An 18442-nucleotide genomic window follows, 5' to 3' on the forward strand; every position below is an offset into this window, starting at 1 on the left:
TATGTATATATTTATATAGCTCGGCATGATTAAAGAGCGTTTTTTACAACTTACCACACTGTCCGACCTCCTAACTCAATCTCTTCCAGCCAGATCTTTTTTTATTCCTGTTTCTATGAAGTATGGAGATGTATCGTACAGCTACGGGGTAGGGTTGCACCAGTCGTATATCATTTCTGGACATGCGCACTCCTATCGCAGATTTATGTATTTGTAGACCTGAGGGAGGGCTTTTGGCAGACCAATCACGACACTTGCGGTCCGCGCAGAATTGACGCGTAGTTACATTCCAGACTGATCTCATGAAATGGTGTGTATGATACACCAATTAGTATGCCATTTTGGCATGCTATCAAGAGTCATAATTGCTTTTTAGCGTGTTTATCAACGCTGTTTCATTCTATCCCCCTACACCTACCCATCACACACACACACACACACACACACACACACTGCCCCTAAACCTACCCATCACACACACACACACACACACACACACACACACACTGCCCCTAAACCTACCCATCACACACACACACACACACACACACACACACACTGCCCCTAAACCTACCCATCACACACACACACACTGCCCCTACACCTACCCATCACACACACACACACACTGCCCCTAAACCTAGCCATCACACACACACACACACACACACACACACACTGCCCCTACACCTACCCATCACACACACACTGCCCCTAAACCTACCCATCACACACACACACACACTGCCCCTAAACCTAGCCATCACACACACACACACACACACACACTGCCCCTAAACCTACCCATCACACACACACACACACTGCCCCTAAACCTACCCATCACACACACACACACACACACACACACTGCCCCTAAACCTACCCATCACACACACACACACACACACTGCCCCTAAACCTAGCCATCTCACACACACACACACACACTGCCCCTACACCTACCCATCACACACACACACACACACACACTGCCCCTAAACCTAGCCATCACACACACACACACACACTGCCCCTAAACCTACCCATCACACACACACACACACACTGCCCCTAAACCTACCCATCACACACACACACTCCTCCCCTAAACCTAGCCATCACACACACACACACACACACACACACTGCCCCTAAACCTACCCATCACACACACACACTCCTCCCCTAAACCTAGCCATCACACACACACACACACACACACACACACACACACACACTGCCCCTAAACCTAGCCATCTCGCACACACACACACACACACACACTGCCCCTAAACCTAGCCATCACACACACACACACACACACACTGCCCCTAAACCTAGCCATCACACACACACACACACACACACACACACTGCCCCTAAACCTAGCCATCTCACACACACACACACACACACACACAGCCCCTAAACCTAGCCATCTCACACACACACACACACACACTGCCCCTAAACCTAGCCATCTAACACACACACACACTGCCCCTAAACCTAGCCATCACAATAAACATTCTGCATTTTTACATTTTCAAAAAACATAATTTAGTGTGTTTATAAATCCATTTACCTTGTGGACATACGCGGCGTAGACATACACGCGGATATCTCAAAATGCGTACAGATAAAATGCCACTTGGCATTAGAAAGTAGTGTGTATGTTTATGCGAAGTCATGATGTCGGAGCGGTGTGCATCAGGGTACGGCGTATGTAACGTGTGTGTGTGTGTATGGTATGCTTCTATGATATGAATCATACATGACGTATTCTCTGGGCGGTGTTGCTAGCCGCAGTGCTAGTTCCCCACTCAGGGAACCATGGTTACATCTAACCGAGAGGATTTCTGCACTGTGCATGTTTTAATATCACAGAACGGACCCTGGCCAGGCCTTGCGTTACACACACACACACACACACACACACACACACCTTACACTGATGAGATGTGCTGTTATATGCTATGGAAGCCTCTTTCCGTCACCGAGGGTGAAGTCAGCTGAAATGGGCCACGTTTTGGTAAATGAGTTAATACCATCAAAATAAGCTATGCATGAGATCTAATGTTTATAAATTAGCTTGGGTCTCTTAAATATGTATATTTAAATGTGAAAAAGTATAATTGTTTTAAGATTATGAGAGTTAAAGTACAAGCTGGTACCTTCTGGAGATCCGGCATAACATTCAGGCAAAATGGGCCAATATAAAAGAGAACAACACGGATCGTTACGGCTGAAATCATTTTATTTATAACAGTAAAGTGACTCTACTGTCTCGAGTGTGCCACAAAAGCACCATACATGCATTTCATTAAACAGAAAATCGAACAAATATTTCATTAAGAAAAGTGCAATTAAAAATGAATTGATCGTGTCGTGTGTGTGTGTGTGTGTGTGTGTGTGTGTGTGTGTGTGTGTGTGTGTGTGTGTGTGTGTGTGTGTGTTATGCAGCCCATTTCTACATAAAACGGAAAATCAGAGTTTAAACAAATAAAATGTAATTGTGACTTTTTATCTCACAAGTTTGAGTTTTTGGTAACACTTTACAATAAGGTTCATTAGTTAACACGAACTGCACTTATAAAGGATTTATTCCTCTTTGTTAATGTTCATTTCAACATTTACTAATGCGATATTAAAGTCTTGCTAATATAATGCAGTGTGAACTAACATGAACAAACCATGCACAGCTGGATTTATATTAAATAACGTTAACAAACATTAACTCATGCAAGCTTGTTGTGAAGTGTGACCGAGGGTTTTTTTCTCAGAAATGTATAAACTTAAACCTGTGAGATATAAAAGCGTTATTGCAAGGGGAAACATTGAATTGTGAGATGAAAAGTCGCGATTACTTCATATTTCCGTGTTAGGAACACTGAGTGAAAGTCATGTTAAAGAGCGGCAGATGGGAACGCTTACGGGAATGATAATGTGCTTTCCTTCTGAACATCAGCGGATGAATTATGTTCCCCAAGCGGACCATCACAGGGCCTTGAGATGTGATGGTCTGAAGATGGCCGCTCTAATCTGCATACATTAGGCTGTGTGTGCTCTTCCTCTCGCTCATCTGCAGGTGCTCCTCTGGCAAACACACACACTTATGGAGGAAACCATGAGCTGTGGTGCAGAAAGCAGTCAGAAAATCCGGCTATTGTCCTATAATACATCCAATGTGTTTCCCTCTGCCATTAATGATCTTTGGGGGGGCATTAAAGTTATCTCCTCTATTGAGCCGTATATCGAGTGAAGCGCTTCACACACAAGAGCATAAGTGGGCGGGGCTTGATTGTGTGTGGGGGATTGATTGGATGGCGGTGGTTTGCTATTGGCTGATCTCATGTGAGTGACAGCTGGCCCCGCCCTCATCATCAGAGAAGAGATGAAGTCATTCTGACTGAAGATTATTAACTCAATAATGATGTGCACTGATAAAATAAACACTGCAATATTCCATAAATAAGACCTGTCCGTTTATATATTTAATAGTGATTGTGTTGTAAAGTAATCTGCTTTCGCTGTAAATCTGTTCTGTGATCATGTTCTAGTGATCAGCTGTAGTCGAGCTCCATTAGTCGGCTGCAGCGATGGAGAACCCGAACCTTCTGGCGTGCGAGCCCCAGATTACTGTCAGAGTTTGCTTAACCTCTGGACTGGCTCTCTGCGGAGGCAAAGGTTGAACACACAGGCCTGTCGTTAGCCAGATTACTCCACGATTCATCAGGCACAGCAGGAGCCACCACAACACACACACACACACACACAGCGCTTCACCAACTGGACACACTGGAGCTCAGTGCCTTACCAATCACACACCAGAACCAAACGCTCAGTCTGGGAACCGGCCAGAGTCATCGTCTGAAGAAGTCTCTGGCATCTCGTCACGGCCCCACTGCGAACCGATACGAGTGTGTGATCTCGTGGAAGTATACGGCAAGATGAGTTTTCACGTGCATATGATACACTCATGGGTGGGATGGGGGCGGTGGTTCCCATAAAGCAGGGCTATTCAAATCTTACCCTGGAGGGCCAATGCAGTGCAGAGTTTAGCTCCAACCTTAATCAAGCACACCTGAACATGCTAATCAATGTCTTCAGGATCATTAGAAAATCACAGGTGGGTGTGTTTGATCAGGGTTGGAGCTAAACTCTGCAGTGCATTGGCCCTCCAGGGTAAGATTTGAATAGCCCTGCCATAAAGTGTGTATCATATGCACACTGAAACTCATTTTGCCATAAACTTTCACGAGATCACACACTCGATCGCACGTATCGATACGCGTTTACATGAGATCGGGGCTATTAGGGATGCAACAATACATCCATGCTTCAACACACACCTCGGTGTTCAGTTCAGTTTTCTCTCTTCTGATCTTAGGCGACAGGAACAGAAAGAGTTTAGGGAGAAAATGTTTTTATTGTAATACTCTTTCTTTACTTTACTTAAAAGACTTGAAAACCCTTTAAACTTAAAACTTTACCTAAAACACCCTTGTACACATTCCTAGTGTATGTATAATATAAAATAAATATATATAAAGATTTACAGTGGCAGCTCAGAGATGAACAGATGAATTTAAGGATGAAATTGAATGAATAAAGGTCAAATTAAAACACTACATGGTCTTCAGTAAACCATATAAATAGATTAAAAGCTACTGTATTAAAGTTTCTCATTATTCAAGAGCAGCGAGGGATTTTCTCTGTCTTTTGTTGTTTTATTAACATAATTTTAGAGGTGAACTGTCCCTTTAAGGACAAGTGTTCACTAAAGGCTACTGTCACTTTAAGACCTGCTCGCATCTCACACACACACACACACGACTTTACTTTCACTTTAACCGTCTGTGTTTATATATGTTCAATATATGTTCACCTTGTGTGTGTTCGACTCAGTCCAGTAATCGTGTGTGTGTGACAGGCTTTAGTGCGCTCATGTAAAACTGAGCATAAGCAGCCAATGAAACGTTTAACCAGCAAGGCTTTAAAACGCAGCAAATAATGAACTTTAGTGATTGTGAATAACTGTAGTGCTGTGAGTATAACTAAACACCGCCTAACTTTAGTGCAGATGATGGAGATTTGCTCATATCAGTGCTTAGACTCAAACACAGCCGAAATAAACTAAGAGAAATAGAAATAATTCATTAAATGCAAAACTGAAAAAAACAACGCAATTCACCAGCGCATACTGAACCGTGAATACCGTACCGAACGGTTCCATATTATATTGAGAATTGTGGCATCCCTAGTGTGTGTGTGTGTGTGTGTGTGTGTGTGTGTGTGTGTGTGTGTGTGTGTGTGTGTGTGTGTGTGTGTGTGTGTGTGTGTGTGTGTGTGTGTGTGTGTGTGTGTGTGTGTGTGTGTGTGTAAAGAGAAGACACATCTTCATTTTTACTTTATTATACCTTTATTTAACAAGGGACTAAAACCACACTGATCTCCTTCACAAGTGAGCCCTGGCCACGATGTTCATCATAAATATAGTATACTGTAATATAATACTGTAATATAATACTGTAATATAATACTGTAATATAATACTGCATTCACAGGCCAGACCCGAATGCACTGATTCTGATAATTTTTTTGGGTGATAGTTTTATTCACAGTATAATCCCAGTTTATTAGATAGAACTCCCCATCAGACGCTTCATATCGAACCTTCCCATCAGGGTCAGCGCTTTATGGATGTAGTTTAATTCAGAAGCCTAGCCTATCGTCTTAGGCAGTAAACATGTTATCACAAACCAACAAACGAATAAAGGGTTTTAGAAGCACATTATAAATAAAATCAGAAGCTCAGAGTCAACACATTAAGATATAGAGTCTGATCTGAGGTCAGTTCTGGCGCTGTGTTGACTGATCACACACACACACACACACACACGTCAAGTGTAATATGTTCACTATAGTTAATATTAATCTTATTAGTAGCTAATTGTGGCCTAACACACGTGACTCAAGACAGGAATATGCTGCAGTATTAAAGCACATTAGAATATTAAACACTGTATTTATGTTAATGGTTATTTTTCATACGTTTATAAAGAAAACATTTGCATATTTTGCCCGTTGTGTGTGATCAGTGTGAGTTGTGTTTATCGGTGGATGCTGAACTTCTGTCATTCCTATATCTGTGAAAATAAAGTGAATTTCATAGGCTACTTATTATTATTATTATTATTATTATTATTATTATTATTATTATTATTATTATTATTATTATTATTATTATTAGGCCTATTATTATTATTATTATTATTATTATTATTAGGCCTATTATTATTATTATTATTATTATTATTATTATTAGGCTATTATTATTATTAAAAACTTTTTATAGACTGCTTTTTCACACCAGGAATTGAATATTTTAAATACTAGGTTATAGTTTATTACACATATGTATAATAATTGTCACATCACATTATAAAACTAAGAATGCATATGTCCATGTGTGCTCCTTCAGAGAAAAGCGATTATTGTCATATTAGCAGGTTTCTGACACTATAAATAAACATTTATTCCCCCAATTTTTACAAATGAAATTTCTGTTTACATAAATATGAAAATGAACACATTTCGATTGGAATAATTTGATTATAGCTATTCTGAAGTGTCACGTTAATTAACTAACATTAACGAGTTTTGTTTTCAGACCAAAATGTGTTTTTGAGAAAGAAGAAATGTCCCTAACTGCATAAATAATGATAATTCTCCATAAGAGCTATGAGCAGCGTTATTATAACACACTTTAGAAATATTAGTTATGAGATAATTTCTGTTTGTTAAAAATCATTAGTCGTTGAAATCATTCCATTGAAGACAATCACTTTTCGTTTATAGTTATTTCTCTTTGCGGCATTATTTACAGCTGTGTGGTTTTCAGACTGTAGCTTTAAAAGGAATTGTAATAATATAATTATTATACTAGTAATGAACACGCATCGGTGTTTGATTGGCAGATTGGCAGCTCGAGCTGAAGCGGAGGCTCGTGTCTGCGTGACACTCAATAAACGCCAGTCTGGGCAACATAACACGACATTCTGAAGAACGAGCCTATGGTTGAATCTGGAGGAAACTATGAAGATGAATCCTCGAAGCATATCCGTGATTTATATAAAACATCTATAGCATCAGTCCGAGCTGGAGCTCCTCCGCACCTGCGAGCATGGGCGTAGGTTTAGGGGGGGACGCTAGGTACTAGTCCCAATCAATATTTTAAGATGGCAAAATTGTCCCCACCAATATTTTAGCAAACTCCTTCGTGCTGCTATATGGATCGATTCCGTATCTTCCCGTATTTACAAGCAAAATGACGCGTCCCGCCGTACCAAACCAATACGGGACGCGATGCACAAGATTGGGTTTTAGCAGCTTTGCTGCTGCCATAGCGACGGAGTCTCGAGAACATGCGCTGTAAACTTGCGCGCTTTTTTAAAAACATGTCGAGCTCGCGTCCATCGTTTAAACGCAAGAGGATTTCCAGATATAGGGCTGAATAGAAACAAAGGTATCAGTGAGTCTGTCCAGTAACTTATGATGAACCTAAGACAAACTGCAACCTTTGCAGAGAAGCATTTCAGTGTCTCAGACTGTCTGACTGAAAGCAGCAGCGATGACGGACACATCCGTGCTTCTAGGTAGGCCATTTAATGGATAATATATTAATATAATATTCCATACATTATCATAGCTTGGCAGACTTATTTTTCTAGACATTAGACCGGTTAATTAATAGATTAGAGCCTAATTAATGTTATTAATTTATAATTTAGCTATAGGCTATATTAATAATAAATAATCCTGTCATATAAAGTTTGACATTTAAAAAATATTAAGATAAAAATGTGACAAATAATTGCATAATAATATAGTCATAATAGTAAATTAATAAAGAAAATTTAATTTAATGTTTGAATTTCAGAACATTTTTGTCAGTAAAGTGGTTACTGGTTCAAAATGACTGCTTAAAGAGACAGTGCACCCAAAAATGAAAAATCTGTCAATTTCCTTTTTAAACCTGTATAAATTTCTTTGTTATGTTGAATTCCTACCATGGAAGTAAATGGTGCCCCCAAAGCAGCCTGGTTACAAACTTCCTTTAAAATATATTTTTTTGTGTTCAGCAGAACAAAGAAACTCATACAGGTTTGGAACATCATGAGGGCGAGTAAATGATGACAGGATTTTTATTCTTGGGTGAGCCATCCCTTTAAAGTGCACCAATATAGGCTATTAAAGAGTTCTTTAGAAATAAATAAAATAATCAAATGTAAAATAATATAAAATGTGTTCTGTTGCAAGTTTGCATAGGTCTACTTGATTCCATGTTTATTGTTCAGCTGTTGTCATTGTTTAATTGTCACTCTTATCACTACTATCACTCTTTAAATGCCAAGTTCATAAATGATTTTCAAAAACTAATTCAAAACTGGTTTGGAAAAAAAAACTTACAAACAAAATAACTTATTTTCAATATAAAAAGTGATTGTGCATGATTATATAGCATTATGGCTTTAAAATAAAAAAAATGTGGTTATAATGGAAGTCAATGGGGCAAAAACAGCCACGAACAGTAAATGAGGGAGAAACAAAAACTGATCCTGTACAAAAACTAACAATGCATCAAATCTAAAGTTGTTACTAATCTTTGACATGCTCAATAATGTGATAAGAGGTAAAAAAAAAAAAAAAAAAAAAAATCCAGTCCACAATCATTTTTTTATATTGAAAATAAGTAATTTTGTGTGCATGTTGTGTTTTTTTTTCCAAATCAGTTTTGAAAATCATTTATGAACTTGACAATTAAAGAGTAGGCTATTTTGTCTTTTATTATTATTATGGTACTGGATTGGGCTGAAAAGCCTCATAAATTAATAATCGTTCATTCCCAAACTATGGTGCATTTCCATACTCAGTAATAAATAATAGACTATATAATCTGGGCAAACCTGGTGGGATGTCCCCACCAAAGCTGAGACCAAACCTACGCCCTTGCCTGCGAGGGTTTATTCCCCCGCGTCCTGCGCGCGTTATTCGGCAGCGCTGAGCTCGGAGACCCGCCCAGATGGACCCAGAGCCAGGAGAAGATAACCCTAATGAGAAGTGACTTCCAGAGCCACTCATCCATGCAGGTTATTAGTGCTGTCACGGAATCTAGCAGACGCTCCTGCGCATGCGCACTGCCCCCTCTCCGGTCAGGTTATCTCCGAGATTTAAACCCGTAGTGCAGCTGGAGAAACACAGATACAAACGTTAACCATTTTTAAATATTCTCTTTAAACCTTTTTTTCTGTAGCTGTTGATTCCCTGTGAGTGCTAAATGCTGGGCTCTGTCGTTGTTTGTCCAGCACTTTGGTCAGCCATTACAAACACCCTCTCGGTTCTTTAATAAGACAGAGGAGTGAAACAGATCCGGCTTTTCATGGTTAGTGGTGTGTGTCCTCCAGAATAACACACTTTCTAATGTATATTTATGGTTTAATATCTGAAGCGATGAATAGTTTGGGTAAAGATGATATAAATATCCAGACTGGGGTATTTGGAAGCGGTTTGTCCAAGTCATTTCATATAGAGTATATTAAATCATGCTGAGTTTTCCCAAATGTAGCCTAATACACACTAAAAAAACAAAACAAAAAACAAAACAAAATACTGGGTTAAAAACAACCCAAATTGGGTTGAAATGGACAATTATAATAAATGTCTGCCCAACCAGCTGGGTAGTTTAATTTAACTCAACTACACTGTAAAAAAATGTTTTTGATTTTTGTTGGTTTAACTTAAAAAAGTGAGTAACCTGGTTGGCTTAAGATTTTGAGTTTATTGAAATTAAAAATGTGAGTTGATACAATGAAGGAAATGTGTTTAATAAATAGAAACTCAAAATATTATTGTGTCTGAACCACATAAATAATGTGATAAATCATGAAAATAGCACAATTTGGCTGCGTCATCAGAAATAAAACACACACAATTACCCAATATGCTTACACAATCTGTTAATAATATTTTAATGAAGGTTGTTGAATCTCAAAAAAAAAATCATTGTATTAACTCAAAATTTTAAGGCAACCAGGCAACTTTTTTCCTAAATAAATGTTTACAGTGTATTGTTTAAATATTTCTGTATGGCTCGCTTAAAATTAGCCCAAAGTATGTTGAAATTTACATGTATTAATGAGTTTTATGAAAAATAACTGAACAATAGACATGTATTAAACTGATTATTAATAAATGTTCTCCGTTTGATTATTATTGTTGCCTCTGCACTGTAAAAAAATATTTAGAAAAAAGTTGCCTGGTTGCCTTAAAATTTTGAGTTAATACAATGAAATTTTTTGAGCTTCGACAACCTTTATTAAAATATTATTAAACGATGTTGTAAGCATATTGGGTAATTGTGTGTGTTTTATTTCTGATGACGCAGCCAAATTGTGCTATTTTCATGATTTATCACATTATTTATGTGGTTCAGACACAATAATATTTTGAGTTTCTATTTATTAAACAAATTTCCTTCATTGTATCAACTCACATTTTTAATTTCAATGAACTTAAATTTTAAGGCAACCAGGTTACTCACTTTTATAAGTTAAATCAACAAAAAACAACCAAAAAAATGTCAGTGTGTGATTATGAGTGGGATTTCTCATTTCCACCAGACTCTGGGCTCATAAGCCAGCCATCAGTCATTATTGAACAACAGGAGGGTTAAATACAACTGTCCAGCCGGAAAACATTTAACCCAATCGCTGGGTTTGTCCATTTTCAACCCAACCTGGGTTGTTTTTAACCCATTTTTTAGATTGTGGTCTATAGCTTACAGCAGTGATGTTCAAATCGCTGGATGATCTGTGTGAAGCTGCTGGACTAAACCAGAATACTCCACAATATCTCCAGGAGTTTGTTGGTTAGTCGCCTTTAAATACCGCGGGAATAAGCGTTTAATCTGGAGAACCTGCCCGCTCACACCAATGACGATAACGATAATACTTCAAACATCGAGCTAAATATGAAAGAATAGCAAAGTCACAACTATAAAGATAACAGGAGATGTGTCTGGAATCGCCTTCAGAATTAATATTATTATTATTATTATTATTATTATTATTATTAATTCAGCTGATGAACGATACAAACACTGACAGCCAATCAGAACCCTTGGGCTAATAATAAACTCAACGATATTGAGCACTATAGTGTGATTGAAAGCTTATATCTTTATGGTTATTGTTTTTAAGGCCTTAACAATAACTAGCACAATATCCTTGTGTTTATTATAAGCGCTGGTTTCTGTGGCTTTAAGCTCTTTAAAGCAGGATTCTGATTGGCTGTCGATGTTTTTATCGTTCATCCGCTGGAAAAATCATCCTGAAAGTGATTCCAATGAGGTTTCTCGGTGTCCTTATTGTTATAGCTGTGAAGTGACTTCTTTTATATGTAGAACGATTTGTAGAATAATTATCGCTATCGTTTTTACTCTTGGTGTGATCGGATAGGGGAGAGCAGGGGCGACAGTACCATTTTTCAGAAAAACTTAATTTTAAAAGAAAATGAACTCAGGAGTGTGGTCTATCAACAGCAGGCGGTGTTTTGTTCAAATGCAGAGCGACTCGAGGATGATTTGACTTTGAACATAAGATGCAGATTGTGACCCCATCATGGGACGACAGGAACACAACACTATAAACTGGATTGCTCTGTGTTACTCTTGTTTTTATTAAATATACCTGACTATGACCTTGTTAATATGTAACTGCAAACATCTTTGCAAAACAAATATTAAATTACATTTTAATTTTAAATGTTACGTTTAATAAAATGTTTCAAATTTAACCTGACAATACAAACGTGTAGGTTTAGAATATTTTTTGTGCATTGTCAATCTATTTGACAAACAAAATATTGCTCTGGTACACACTTAGAGAAGCTCAAGATGGCCCACTGAACTGTTTATCTTAGAAGGAGCACATTTTAAATGAAAGAATGGATATTTAAGCGTCAGAACACGGCATGTGTCCTGATGGAGATAGTAAAGGGGAAATGACCGCTCAGAGATCGCGATTAGGGCACACAGACGCGCAAACACCGCGATAGGCTGTCCAGATCGAGCTCTTTATGTCATATCTGATGGGTTTTAGTTTTGAAATGTTGCAAATGAGAATGGCTCAGATGATTGAATATATTCAGAGATGAAGGTCTTCTAAATGATTCTCCGTTTGGTTCAGATTAAAGCAGCAGGAGAATATGTAAAGTGTTCAGGGTAAACGACACGATAATAAACATGATAATAAATGGCGTATGCAGATATCATATAATAACTGCGTCAGGCTATGATCACCATATTTATAACGAAAACATCATATTTCAAATAAATTATTATTTAAATAAAAAAATAGGCTAATATAAGATCACCTTCAGCGCTTTCAGAATCTTTACTTTTTAAAATAATTTTGTTTCTATAGGCCTATTTTTTAATATTTTTCTATATTAACATATTTTAATTATATATATATTGAACAAAAATGAATATTTTTATACAAATAAACAGAAAAGAGTTCAAACTTTGCTAAAGTGATGTTTTGAAAAAGTTTTAACTTAGACATGATTGAAGACATTATTTTATTTTAATATTACATTCCTACATTAAGATTTTAAAGTAAATAAACATATTGAATGGTTTATTCTCACGATAAATCTGTTGCTCCATTAATGTCCAAGCACGCATATTTCTTCAATCATAAGCACACACACACACACACACACACACACACACACACACACACACACACACACACACACACACACAAGATATATTCACTTATATTTCTTATATCTAATGCCTATTCGCTTCATTATTATGCCTGTTTATTTTATAAAGTACGCCTAGCCTGTTTAATCTATATGTTTTAACATTGTATCTGCTAAAGGATTAATTTATTCATTACTATATTACTATATATTTTAAATCTAAATGATTTCTGAAATGTATTTTAGGAATTGGCAGAAAAACACAAACGCGCTTTATTAAACTCAGGTCTTCTTCTTCTTCCCATTGACCTCCACTTGGGTTCTTTCTTTAGTAAACTGTTATATTTCTAATACCCCAATATCATACTAATATAGCCCAGACTCCTTTATGCGCACCTTTTGCACATATTGTCGAATCTTCATATTTGTCATTTTGTCGCCTAGACTAATTTAACCCGATCACACATAAATGCGTATAAATAGTACGAGTGTGCAGTGTTGTGGAATACGCCAAAACTCATTATGATACAATGATTAGTTGAATAGCGTGTAAAACGAGAATAATTCTGTTATATGTTATGAAAAACGAAAATAACGAAATAAACGTGTCCCTGCCGCGAATAAATAGATTAATTTGCGTGACCATACCACGAACTGCCGTGTGACTGGGTCGGAAAAACGAAATCTACATAGTGTGTGTTTTTAAAAGAGTGCGAAAAAAATGAGAAATGATATTAACATGTAAACAAATATTTCAGCTCTAAGTAACATATTTTAAATGTTTTATTGAACCACCACATATAAACGCTCATCATAAAGAACATCTCTGGATCATTACTGTGATCGTTATTAATAAACTTACTCATATTTGTGCATTTTCAGTTTGAAAATAGAGACAGTGTGCAGAGCTCTGTTAAACAAACTGGTATTGTTTATTAATTTTGTACAAATTCTCCATTTTTGTAAATACAAAAGCGTTTTGTTCTTTCAGTGCTAAAGAAGAATCTCTTTTTTAAAAGTGCAAACCTTTAAAATAACAGTGAGTGCTGAGGTTTATATCTGTTTTCCTTCCTTTCATTATCCCGAGCCTCGGACCCTGATGGACACTAGAAGAGCTGGAGGTCAGCGTATAAACCACAGGATCCCTGCCCACGGGTCTACACACACACACACACACACACACACACACGATCCCCGCCCACAGGTCGCGCTACACACACACGCTCACCGGGACACAGAGGGGAGATGGGGATTATTGGGTTTTAGCCTTTAGTGCATTCGTTTATTTATGACACTGTTTGCCTAATGTGTTATTAAATGTTTAACCGTTTGTTTTTACTTGCTTGGAAATCATCTGACTGCATGCAACTAATAAAGAGTAAAGTTTGGTGTAGGCCTTTATGTAGAATGCGTGAGTACAGTAGAGGTCCGAGGCTCGCCATAATTTAAGAAAGGTTCATTGTTTTTGACAAGTGCTAACCACTAACTGTGTGTGTGTGTGTGTGTGTGTGTGTGTGTGTGTGTGTGTGTGTGTGTGTGTGTGTGTGTGTGTGTGTGTGTGTGTGTGTGTGTGTGTGTGTGTGTGTGTGTGTGTGTGTGCCTCTGAGCTCCACATGATCACACATCCTATATTTCATCTGTCTGGTCCTGAGAAAATGAAAATAAATAGAGTATTTCTGAGAGCCGAGACATTGATCACTTCAGTAGGACTGCGGATTAATGGATCATGGCTGGATACAACGACACCAAACACATTCAAGAAATAAAATATAAATTAACTGGACTTCAAACACTATAAATAGTCTGGCGTTAAATCACATAAATGTCCACCAGAAGACAGGAAAGACAAACATTCAGTAATGATGTCAAACTGCAGGAATGCTCGTTCCCGCCACAATCCCGACTTCCCCCGAAATTCTGAGTTTATATCTCACATTATTACACTGTAAAAAAAAAATGTTTTTTTGTTGATTTAACATAAAAAAGTGAGTAACCTGGTTGCCTTAAAATTTGAGTTTATTGAAATTAAAAATGTGAGTTGATACGATGAAGGAAATTGGTTTAATAAATAGAAACTCAAAATATTATTGTGTCTGAACCACATAAAACATGTGATAAATCATGAAAATAGCACAATTTGGCTGCGTCATCACAAATAAAACACACAATTACCCAATATACTTACAAAGTATTTTAATAACATTTTAATGAAGGTTGTCGAATCTCAAAAATATTCATTGTATTAACTAAAAATTTTAAGGCAACCAGGCAACTTTTTTTCGAATTCATTTTTTACAGTGAACTCACAGTTGTGATACGAGTTTAAATATAGCCTAGCCTATAGTAAGAGGAACAGGTCTGAAATGTAAAATAGCTACTCGCAATTGCAAGAAAAAAAAGGTACTAGTTGTTGTTTTTACTGCCTGTCCTGTCGGCCTACGGGTCCCCTAATGAACAAGGCCTTTCCTGTGCTATCGATCTCATTGGATTGCAGTGAGTGTCTTCAAAAGCAGTTCATGAGCAATAGTTTAACTAGGAAACGTATTTACGATAATTCCGATAGCACGTGAAGGCCGCTTAAGTCAGAATTGTGCGATTTTAAAGTGGCAGAAACAGGCTTCCGCGGATGAATGCAACATTTGGACGACCGGTCCTGTCATGGTTGAAAACATAGTTCCAAAATGACCCCAAACACATTTAAGAAATAAAATATAAATGACCTGGACTCGGAACACTAGGCCTATAAACAGTCTGGCGTTAAATCGCATTACCCTTTGGCAGATGTTCACCAGAAGGAAATTAAAAACACTCATTAATGATCGGAACATTACAGGGAAGCTTGTTCCTGACGTTCCCCTTCTTCACATCTCACATCAGTAAGAGTTTTGATATATCGGCTTAACCTCGTATAAGAGTAACAGGTTTGAGATGTAAAATACCTACACTGGAAAAATTGTTAGTTTAACTTTAAAAAGTAACCTGGTTGGCTTAAGATTTTGAGTTTTTTTTAATTAAAAAATTGAGTTGATACAATGAAGGAAATTGGTTTAATAAATAGAAACTCAAAATATTATTGTGTCCGAACCACATAAAAAATGTGATAAATCATGAAAATAGCACAATTTGGCTGTGTCATCAGAAATAAAACACACACACACACACACACACACACACACACACACACACACACACACACACACACACACACACACACACACACACACACACTTACCCAGTGCTTACCCCATTCTTTAAAAATATTTGAATTAAGGTTGTGGATTCACAAAAATGTTTATTGTATTAACTCAAATTTTTAATTTAAATTAACTCAAAATTTCAATGCAGCCAGGTAACTTTTTATAAATAATAATAATTTTTTACAGTGTAGGCTACTCACAATGGGAAGAAATAAGTCGATTAAAAGTCGCAAGTGGCAGAAACAAGATTTGACGCATCCCGGCAAACATTTGGACAATCCGTCCCGTCATGGTTGAAAAATAGTTCCAAAATAAAAGATGAACAGGCTGAATGCATGTTGAGGAAGTGTTACATATCGTTATCTTCCGCGACTACGTGTGGCCGTCGGACCAATGCTTGGGCTTTAAAATGAGTTTGGAGAAGCTCTGTCCTGGCGGACCAAAGCCCCGGGGCCCGCGGGGGAGAAGGATGAGATGGCCCGCAGTGAGCTCTGCAGGCCCGGGGGATGGAGGTACCCCGACGGGACGGACAGCAGCCCGACGGGCGCGGAGCTCAGCCCGTATGCGGGGCGCGGCGCGTCGCGCTCGACCCCGGGGACGAAAGACCCGTAATGCGCCTGGTTCAGAAACCCGTGCGATGTGCCGTTATAATGCGGGTGGTGTAGAGATAATAAAGGCGATATTTGCCAGTACAGAGGGTTATTCGCCGTCTCGTTTATTCCCAAGCCCAGCGGGGCGAAGCGGAGTCCTCGTTTAATCGCCAGCTTTCCTCTGGAGGTCGCCGAGCGTCTCCGGAGCTTGCCGGTCGTTCCGCCGATAAACACGTCGTCGCTCGACGGGTCCAGCATCCAGTAGTTGCCCTTGCCCGGGTCGTCGTAATGCCTCGGCACTTTCACGAAGCACTTATTGAGGCTGAGGTTGTGGCGGATGGAGTTCTGCCAGCCCTGCTTGTGCTGCCGGTAAAACGGGAAGTTCTTCATGATGAACTCGTAGATCCCGTTGAGCGTGAGTCTCCTCTCCGGGCTCTGTCGGATGGCCATCATGATCAGCGCGTTATAGCTGAAGGGCGGTTTGTCGAGCTTCGGCGGGGTGTCGGGCTCCCCGGGCTCCTCTTTACCGGGCTCCGGGTCTCCGGGCTCCTCCGGGGGTCTCCCGGGATCGGTGCCCGACCGCAGCGTGCTCTCCTCGGGGTGCTCCAGCAGACTCTGGATGCTGAAGGAGCTCAGCTTGTCTTTCTGATCCATGTCGCTTTGCCAGAGTTTGCTCCAGGTAGAGCTCGGGACATCCTCTGTGAAGAGCTGGAGACGGAGAGCGCTCATCGAGGAGTTACCGGAGGTCGGGTAGTCACTGGAGGGGCGGGGGCACACACACACACACACACACACACACGGCGCTTCAGACCTGTGGACAGACCGAACAGGACCGGCTCTGCGTTAGTGCCTCTTCAGCATCTGCAGTGCCGAGCGCGATCTGCTGCTGGATTGCTGTCGACACCGCATGAGCTGAAACTACTCTCGGTCCAAACTAATGTTTCTACAAGGACAATCTAAAGTGATGTAGCTAAAGATCGAGATTTCCCCGCAGTTTGGTCTATTTAAATTTAGAAAGCGTTTCTTTTATTAACCCCAAAAACGATCTGTTTATTAAGTGCATTTCATCTGTGTGTGCTGTTCATGATAATCCAGATGTGTGTGTTGTGAAGTTCTACATGCATTTCCTCTTGTGTGTGTGTGTGTGTGTGTGTGTGTGTGTGTGTGTGTGTGTGTGTGTGTGTGTGTGTGTGTGTGTGTGTGTGTGTGTTTAATCATGCTTGTTTTGCAACAGCGAATGTTCACGGAAATAAAATAACACAAATCACTTTTTCATTTATTACACTTTATAGGAAAGTTTGCCAAAGCGCTGGCATATTGATAAAATTTAATTAAACTGATAAAAATGAATTTATTGCATTTAAATGAATAAAAACGGTCACCCCAAAATAACCGCGAGCCCAACTGTTCAACGCTATCTCACGACCAATTCGTACTAATTCATACGAGTGAATAAAAGGTGTCGAAGTCGTACGATTTGTCTAAACCCACATGATGGGTAGGTTTAGGGGCGGGGTCAGGGGTAGGTCATTCGTATGAATTCATACGAATTAGCCACCTCGTAAAATGAGTACGAATTGCCTGTTTGATGCGACGGCCGCTCAATCTGAGGACACATGGGGAAAACACACATATTATCCTTAATAAAGGGCCTGTAAATGGTGTTTTCCATCTATGATCCAAGTAGACTTGCTAAAAAAAACATAATATCTCTGTATGTGCTTAAAGCCCCTGAACCTTACACTGCAAAAATGCTCTTCTTCCTCAGTATTTTTGTCTTGTTTCTAGTCCAAACATCAAAAAAATCTTAAAACAAGAAGTATTTACTAGACAAGCAAAAGTAATTGTCTTGTTTTGGGGAAAATAACTCCAAATGAAGAG

At 38.8% G+C, this 18442-nt stretch overlaps 1 protein-coding gene across 1 annotated transcript; it reads right to left on the reverse strand.

Moving 5' to 3' along the window:
* Positions 1-16375: 16375 nt before the first annotated feature.
* On the reverse strand, positions 16376-17215 carry foxg1d (forkhead box G1d). Its single transcript, XM_067422275.1, has one exon. The coding sequence runs from the start codon at positions 17213-17215 to the stop codon at positions 16376-16378; it is 840 nt and encodes a 279-aa protein (XP_067278376.1).
* Positions 17216-18442: the final 1227 nt, after the last annotated feature.

The sequence above is a fragment of the Pseudorasbora parva genome, chromosome 17 (assembly GCF_024679245.1).
Source record: "Pseudorasbora parva isolate DD20220531a chromosome 17, ASM2467924v1, whole genome shotgun sequence".
NCBI classification, from domain to species: domain Eukaryota; kingdom Metazoa; phylum Chordata; class Actinopteri; order Cypriniformes; family Gobionidae; genus Pseudorasbora; species Pseudorasbora parva.

Coding starts and splice junctions, on each gene's coding strand:
- foxg1d (XM_067422275.1), bottom strand. CDS start 17,215: ATGGATCAGAAAGACAAGCTGAGCTCCTTCAGCATCCAGAGTCTGCTG.